The following is an 8,491-nucleotide window of genomic DNA, read 5'->3' on the forward strand; positions in this document are numbered from 1 at the left end:
TTCACAACATTCTGAAGGTGGGATTTTTTTTTAAACAGCATTATGAATGAAAGTGGAGTATTTGGCAGAAGATGTCCAAGTGGCACAGAATTCAGTGAGTCTACTCACATCTCAAGACAAGCACTTACCAGGAAAGTTTCAGAGCAAGGGAAAGGACACAAAACTAAGGAGTCAGATGCAGATTTTATTCCATTCCCTGCTACTGCTAACCTGCTAAGTGACTGCAGGAAAGCCTACGCTCCTTCACAGCTTTTCATCTCAGATGCCTAAAACTGGGAAAAAATGATTGTTCCCGATCTTGAGGTGTGTGATTACAGTATGGCTTGTGTACTTCACCAAACAGGACAGAAGTACATAAATAAGGCAAGGCCTACAACCACCAATTATTAATAATATCACCATTATTGAGAAAATAATACGTGCTTTTTTCTTTTTCAAGCAATGCAAAACAGCAGCCCATCAATCCATTTTTAAATTCAGAGTAATCCTTAGGCTGGTTCAGATACTACCATTTCCAAAACTACCCAAAACTGTAGGAGCCTTTTGTGAAATTCCCATGTCCACCAGGACCACACTCACCCCATCACTCTCAGACAGAAACACTGTATCATTACTGATCTTAAAAAAAAACCAACAAAACAAAATAATAAAAAGGAAGTAAGTCCTAATAATCTTTTGACATGAAACTGAACAAAAAGGCTTCTGGCAATAAAACCCCAGGAAAGGGATGGTACAAGGAAAAGAAATAACATTATAGAAGCTAGAAGGATGACTTTAACCTATTTCTTCTCAAGAATATTTTGAAATACATATGATAATAAGTTCAATCCAGGTTTATAGACCCCTAAATAATAATGAAAACATAAATTATTACGTTTAAAGTAAGCTACAACAGTATCTAAACTGCTTTGAAAAACTTAAATCACTCATGCAAACTGTCCCAATATAGAGATGCCATATGATTTAATGACACAGGGAAGTACTGTCACTCTCCATTTAGAAGTGACCAAGGGACAGAAGGCTATGCTTCTAAAAGTAAAGACCTTGGAAGCCATCAGCAGGCCAAAGCTGTGCTGCTGATTCCACTGGTGGCCACAGCAGGCCATCATCACAACAGGGCACAGGAAGTCCAACTTGGGTCCAAAATTTGGAAAGCAGCTTCTGGTTTTGACTACATCACTTGCCAGAGCTCACAGAGACAGCCTGCAACACACTCAAAAAATAAAATGCAAGTTTCACTTCAGCTCCTATTTTAATTTATAGTACCTTCCTCCAGCGAGGAACCGCCTTCGGATAAAGAGGGGGATCTGAGCACTACACAAGCCATGCACTGTTGAAAGAGAAGCAGTGTCTCACCTCCCAGGCATCCAAATTTCACTGCAGGTGTATTTACAAACTTCACATCACAGCAGAGCCTTGCACACCACAGGTCTCACCAACCTCACCTGCACCTTTTCCACCACTACATGTGGTGGAAGAGCACCTCGGCCCAGCTCACCCAGTCAAGTTCTCCTCTCTCCACACCACTCTTTCCCCAGCTCTGTGCCAGAGGACTGCCCTGCCTAATGCCATGTTCATGAGCTCCAGAGACACTGCGCATCCTCAGCCATGAGTGGCAGCAACCTGGAAGAACTTTAAGCTCTCAATGCAAGCAATCATACCAGTGAATTTAACAAGACTTGTCATCTCCTTCAACATATTCACATGCTTACAGGATTGCCAATTACAGAACCACTAATTTACGAACAAAGTGTATTAAGAGCATTCTGGATGAACAGGAAAAACATTAGTTATAAAATAATGGCACGATTACCTCTGATATTTTATGTGGAAAACTGACATTTAATATCTTTAATTATTCACACAACAGCTACGAAAGAGAAAGGTTTTCTTCCTTGAAGGGAAAAATAAACATGGACAAATTCCTCTCACCATCACTCCTACACTCCTTTCCTAAATAAACCTCCTGCAGAAGCCAATGGAAGTTTTGCAGGCAATGAGCTTACAGCAAGCAGCCCCCAAAAAACTCCAAAGGGTCAAGGGGAAGCTTCTTAAATACTCTGAGTTTACCTCCACACAGAAACCAGCTACGTTTCTGCTAAATTATATACCTGCTTGACATGGTTTAGCAGCTTGCTGTGGCAAGAGGGACAGCAGTGTGCAACAAACTTTTGAGGGCTTGGGTCAATTTTTGAAACATCCACAAGGCCCCCTGCAAAGCAGCTCACCACCTTCTATCTTGTGACACACCAGCCCTGCATTGGCACTCGCCAAGCAAACCAGAACTCCTGTATGTCAGGACCAAATGACTAAAATCCAGCCATGAACAGTTACTTTAGTGAGAACTGTGTAACAAAAGAAATCTTCCCTTTTACAAAAATAAAAGCTCCCCAAAGCACAGATTTCCAGTCATGGACAAACTTAACAACATCTCTATTCTCACCCTAACTAGGTGCATTATTTTTATTGCCTTTTTTTAAGCTACAAGCAAATGTATTTCTTCTCTTCCTCTAAAGCTCCTATTATGCTTTTTTGGTAAAAATGATACCTTACCCTTTTCTCTGTTCAAGCCAGTTCAACATCAGGTGAGACATACATTTAGCACGATGCACAAAACCAAGGTCCACTTCTCTCCAAGTGTGGGAAGATTGTGATCACCACTTCACTGCCAGATCAACATTCCATGCATCCAAAAGACTTCATAACAAAACTAAAACCAGATAATGACTCAAGACCTGAGTCAAGGTCTCTGAGCTACTCTTGTTCAGTATCCTTTACTATTACTCGAAATAAAGAAAATGTCCTTAGCACTTACAGTACTCTCATGTGACTCTTAACTGAAAACACAGAAAATTAAGTTCAGAAATCAGAGCATTTGTATTCAGCCCTGATCAACATTTTGAAGCCTATCTGCCAGTTTTGAATTTCCACATGCATTTTTACTTAGAAAAAACTGTTGCAAAAATTGCTCTTCACAGAACACAATCCTTGTCAGTAATGCTATAAAACCAAAAGCAATATTCTCCTATGCAACTAGTCTGTCACAAAAAAATTCAGTAATTGAATTTGGTGTTTACACTCTGAGACCTGCACATACCAACCACATCACATACAAAATCCAAAAACCTGAAATTTGAGTGTAAATCTGCAGGAACTGGAGAACAGCAGAATTCTCCCTTCGAACCAACTGCCCACAGTGGTTACCCCAGCCTCAACACTAGCTTTGTAGTTATAATATCATACCAGAACAGCTGCTCCCAACAGCCCCTTCAAGTCAGCATGTTTGGGACCATCACTTATCCTATGTCTGCAAAAGGTCAGGAGTATGTTATTAATCATTTGCATTTATGAGTACTAAGCTTACCCCAAATACATGTCCTGTCTTGTTTTTAATTATGTGCAGAATAGTACCAAGGTGATATGCTACCTCCCACTTCCCATTTTGGACCAAATGCAGGTCAGTGACAGCATGGGCAATTGTATGAGAAGTGCTCCAAATGCCACTCATTTTATGTCATTTTTAAATGTGACTCCAAAAATTCAGAACCTCTTTCTTCTTTAAACTACCACTTCCACTTCAGCTTAAAAGGTGTCAAACCCTTCAAAAGTTATCATAACTTTTCCCAGCATGCAGATTAAAAAAAAAATTGGTGTGTACCTGAAAATGTAGGAATACTAGTAAATTAAGTAAGTAAGATACATATTTCAAATTGACTGGTATCTGCATTCATCAATGCCAAAAGCAGAAACGGTTACATAGAATGAGCATGGATGGAACTCTAATTAGCTCTCAGTTTACGTGTTAAAACTGAACGCACTCCTGTTGCATCAGCATTACAGTTCTGCTAAACTTGTCATTGATTCTTGACCTTCAGATTTTCTAATTACCTATTCAGTTTACATTCTCAAACTTTTCTATCACTGAATTTTAAAAGGACTCATTACATTTTTGACCTGTGTGTTGCACTTTGCATATTCTAATGTTACTTTGGTCTAAAACTTTTGCCCTAAGTCAATCAGCTGGCTGTCTTTACAAAGTTTAAGGGAAAAAACCACCACTTAAAAAAAATAAGTGAAGAGAGCTCTGAATATGCACAACCTTTTAATTTCCAAGTTACCTGGAGGAACCCCTACATATAAACTTTGTATTCTAGCAGTAGCTATTAGCACCTGGAGAAGACATGTTTTCTGAGGTGCTAAAACCATAAGAAGCATCTTCCTCATATAAAGTGGCAGCACGAGGACCTCTGTCTTATCAACAACAACCAAGTTCTTTTTTCATGTGTACAGTTCACATACTTACCCAGAAAGGCAAATGGAAATTACAGACCAACGAAGATGAAGCTGTCTCAAAGTCTTTGTCATGTGATAGTGACCTATAAAGTATCAAATAAAGGCACATAATCAGCACACCATGATTTTACAATATTGCAACTCACCACATCACCAACAAGAGGAGAGATCCCAAAACTTGAAACTTGCTTCCTCCTCACCCCCATCCCAGCTAAGCTGTCATCAAAACAAGATGACAGTAACAGAAAACCGTAAGGAACAAACAAAAGATGCACCGTGTCTTTAGAGGGCATTAGGAGTGGGCAAATGGAGCAAATCATCTGAGTGTGCATCAGCAGGGTGGGTTGTTCTTCCTCTGTCTCTCTCTCTCTCTCACACGGATGCATGTTTATGAACGCGCACAGACTCACATACATACACACAGAGATGCATCACGTAATTATTTACATGCACACACAGTAATACTCGCATGTACTATCAAAATAAAAGACAGAAAGTTGACCACCATCTGCAAAGAGGCATACATAACAAAACCACCCGGGAACTTATACAAGTGAGCGATCAATCCCCGCGCGTGGATAAGCCAAACAACGCAAAAATTAACAAGAAGAATCAGCCGCCAGACCGCAGGTACGAGAACGACCAGAGGAAAGAGACAGACAGAGCGACGGACGAAGGCTGCACGGCTGGAGCACAGTTTCAGGTAATGCCCGCTGCCCCCCGGCAGAGCCCGGCCGAGCCGCCCGGAGCGCTGCGGCCGCCCCGCCGCCCCTCCGCCACCGCAGCCCGCGGGGAGCGACCCCCGGCCGCCGCGGGGGGAGCGGCGCTCGCAGCCGCCGCCCGCCCTCCGCCCACCCTCGCCCGTGCAAAGTGTAGGGCCACCGGAATCCGGGCTCCGGGGTGGGGTGGAAAGAAAAGGTATTAAAAATGGAGAAAGACCGCCGTGACCCAGGGTTTTCCCGTCTCCCCTCCTCGCCCCCCGCCCCCGGTCACCATCAAGTTTGCATCCTAGTTACAAAATGTCGATCTTGAAGGCTGACAAGACACAGGGAGAGGGGGAGAGAACGAGAGAGAGGGAGAGAGTGAGTGAGAGAGAGAGACGAGAGAGTCCATCTTGCTTTGAGGGGGGAGGAGAGGAGCAATAATGCAGCGCATAAATCTCACCCTCCCGGGGGAAAAGTCTGCACAACACCTTTGGGGGCGGGCGGGCGCGCAGGGAAGGGGCGGCGGCGCGGGGGGCTCCCCGGCCCTCCCAGCTGCCCTCCCCGGCGGGCTCCGGCGAGGCAGGCTGGCAGCAAACACCTCCCTGCTGCTCCCCTCCTCCTCCCCGCGGGCCCGGGCGATGATCCCGCTGCTGCCGCCGCCGCTGCCACCGGGGAGGAGGTGCCGCCGCCGGGAGAGCCCACATGGAGACCGGCACCCCGTCCCTGCCCCGGCGGCCGAGCCGGGCCCCTCCGCCGCCCCGCCGGGTTGCGGGACTTGGACGTGTCACCAGCAGGACGGGCAATGGTTTCGGCGCCCCAGGCCCGAGTGACCACCGCCGGCCTGGCGGCGCCCCGGCCTCCCCGCACACACTCACCTCCGCAGAAAACTTTTAACCGCGGGCCTCCCCCGGAAAAAGTGGCGAATCCGCCCCGCACACGGTTAAAGCCCCGCGGCCCCCCGGCTCGGCTGGCGGCGAGCGGGGGAGACCCGGGCACGGTCCTTCCCCGCCCCGGCGGGGAGGGAGGGAGGAGGCAGCAGGCAGGGAGGGAGGGGGCGGGCAGCCGCCTGCCGGTGCCTCTCGCCCCGCCGCCGTGCATGTCGCCTCGGCGGCTCTCGCATCGCTTCGTTTTACCTTCCTCATTCAGCGGCGGCAGCGGGCTGCCACCGATATTCCTAACGCAAACCTGCTGCCGTGCGGCGCCCGGGATTAACGCGACTGCCTCCTTCTCCCCTGCCTCCAAGCCTTCCTTCCCCGTCCTCCTCCTCCTCCTCGCAAACCCACACTGGATCGGCTGTCCTCACATCCATGCAAGTTTCATACATTGCAAATAAACCCGAGAGGAGGAAGAGCGAAGCGCCTGGCGGGGAGCGGGGGGAGGAGGAGGAGGAGGGCTGCTTTCTGTAATTTACCAGCGACCCGATCTCGCAGCAGCAAATAACAGCCGAGCACCCATCCGGCTCCCGGCGGCCGAGAGAGACCCCCCCGAGGCAGCCGCCCCCTCCCCAAGGCGCCCCTCGCCAAGTTTTCTGTCATCGCGACCACCCAATGTCACAACTTACCTTCAGAAATAGGACTTCGCGCGGCCGAGGCCTGCCGCCACCTCCCCCCGGCCCCCGCCCGCCTTCCTCCCTCCCTCCCTTCCTCCCTCTCCACCTTAAACTTATTGACACAACATAATCCCGCATCCACGCGAAACTCCGGCAGGGCCGGCCGCCCGCCCGCCCCCCCGCTGCCCACCGGGGCCGCCGCCGCCCCGGGTGCATCGCCGATGACTACCGGAAAACGCACAGCCCAACTCTCCGGCCGAGCCCGGCCGCCGCTGTTGTTGTCGGGGTCGGCGCCGGGGTTTTTCCTCCCGCTCCCCGTGCGGCCGCTGGATCGGCTGCTTCCCCCTCTCCGGTTTTATATCCCCCCCGCCCTTTCTCCCGGCGGCGCGGAGCCCCCCAGGCCGGCGGCAGCCGATACCGATCCGCGCACTCTCCCCCGCGCCTCGCCGCCCCTCGGGATGAAGTTTCGTTTCTGTCTGCCGCGATTTCCCTGTCAAGTCCCCCCGGAGAAACGCACCGAGCGGCGGCCGGTGGCCATCCCTCCTCCTCCTCGCCCTCCTTCCCCTTCCTCTCTCCGCCGCTGCTCTTGCCTCTCTCTGTGGCGGCGAGAGGTGCCTGGTTTCAAACGCAGCCTGGCACTGGCTGGCCTACCCCCGCCGCCTCTCGGGCTCAGCTCGCTGGTGTTTTAAATGCCCTGCGCTGTACCGCGATCCACTTGGCCCCCTCCCCGTCACATACCCCCGGTCACCCCTACCCTGCCGGCCGGGCGGAGGGCTGGCGGCACCAACCCACCCGTCCTCCGCTGCCCAAACTTTCAAAACGAAGGCAGGGCTGGCAAGAGGGAGGAAAAGTGACTGGGAGCCGCAGCAGCCGCCGCGCCGGGCAGGGGAAGCTCCGCGCCTCCCTGCCCTCCGCCAGCGCCGCAGGAGGGGCGCGGGGGGCTGCTCCGCCACTGGGGCGCGGAGCGTAAAGCGTGGGGCGAGGGCACCCCTTCCCCTATCTCTCCCTCCCTGCCGCTGCCCATCTCCGCCCGCCCGCCTGCCCGGTGCGGGTCTGCGGGCGGGGACACTCACCTCGGCGGGGTGCGCACCGCGCCGCTGGGCCGGACGCGGCTCGCAGCGCAGCCCCTCCGCCTCGGCGCCCGCGGAACGCGGCTCCACACAGAGCCATGCAACCCGGGCAGCGCCACAACACTCCCCGCGATATAAGGCGCCCCGCCATTGGCCGGCGCGCTGAGCGACGGGTCCGCCGGCCACTCAGCGCTGCCGTTACACCCGCGGCCCGCGAGGGAGCCGCCGGCGCACACACTCCCCGCACACACTCACACAAAGATCGCCGCGCTGCCCCTCGCAGGGTTCGCGGAGCCCCCGGCGGCGGTGCCGGAGCGGGGTAGGGAGCGGGGGCCGCCCGGGGCAGCGCGGAGCCGTGGCGGCCACAGCGCCGGCAGCCACTGTCCATTGGCCGCTCGGGCAGCGCCGCGAGAGTAAACTACGTCTGCCCTGGGCAGTGCCGCGGGGTAGCGGGGTGCGGGCTCGGCCCGGCCCGGCGCACCCCGAGCAACCTCCCGATAACTTACTCGGCCGAGTTGGGCGAGTTTCATTCAGGCGCCACGGCACGGCGAGGCAGAAGTTGCGGGAGGCAGCAGCGCATCCGCGCAGCCCCTGCCGGGGCAGTAAACACGGGCAGGCACCCCCGCGGCCCGCGGGCGGACGGGCCCGGCCGGCGCTGCCCCCTGACCCGGCCAGGGGATTCAGGCGGCGGCGCCGCGCGGGGACACGGCGGAGCCCCGGGCGGTGCCCCCTGCCGTAGGAATCCTCGCCCAGGCGTGGCGGAGAGGCCCTCACCGGGCCAACATCGACAGCACGGCCGGCTTCACATCGGCTTCCCATAGAGATCGCTCTGTTGGCAGAACTAGCCGAGTATAACGCTGGGGTCTGCGCCACGC

The 8,491-nt window shown here is 53.0% G+C and overlaps 1 protein-coding gene across 15 annotated transcripts in view; it reads right to left on the reverse strand.

The window, feature by feature from the left end:
* The window catches only part of BBX (BBX high mobility group box domain containing), a 139,779-nt gene extending 131,637 nt beyond the window's left edge, over nt 1–8,142 (reverse strand). For 3 of the 15 annotated variants that reach the window (XM_064724910.1, XM_064725034.1, XM_064725010.1), the window contains exons 1-2: nt 6,737–6,762; nt 4,304–4,376 (exon numbers count right to left, since the gene is read on the reverse strand). In XM_064724910.1, the coding sequence (XP_064580980.1) occupies nt 4,304–4,376; nt 6,737–6,762 (99 nt within the window). Of the gene's footprint in view, nt 1–4,303; nt 4,377–4,918; nt 4,939–5,872; nt 6,009–6,736; nt 6,765–7,063; nt 7,191–7,619; nt 7,673–8,122 lie in introns of those variants that run through there. The other 12 variants (XM_064724901.1, XM_064724895.1, XM_064724977.1 and 9 more) reach the window with 10 other exon arrangements.
* Between the last annotated feature and the right edge of the window lie 349 nt (nt 8,143–8,491).

This window comes from Zonotrichia leucophrys, chromosome 1, assembly GCF_028769735.1.
Source record: "Zonotrichia leucophrys gambelii isolate GWCS_2022_RI chromosome 1, RI_Zleu_2.0, whole genome shotgun sequence".
NCBI classification, from domain to species: domain Eukaryota; kingdom Metazoa; phylum Chordata; class Aves; order Passeriformes; family Passerellidae; genus Zonotrichia; species Zonotrichia leucophrys.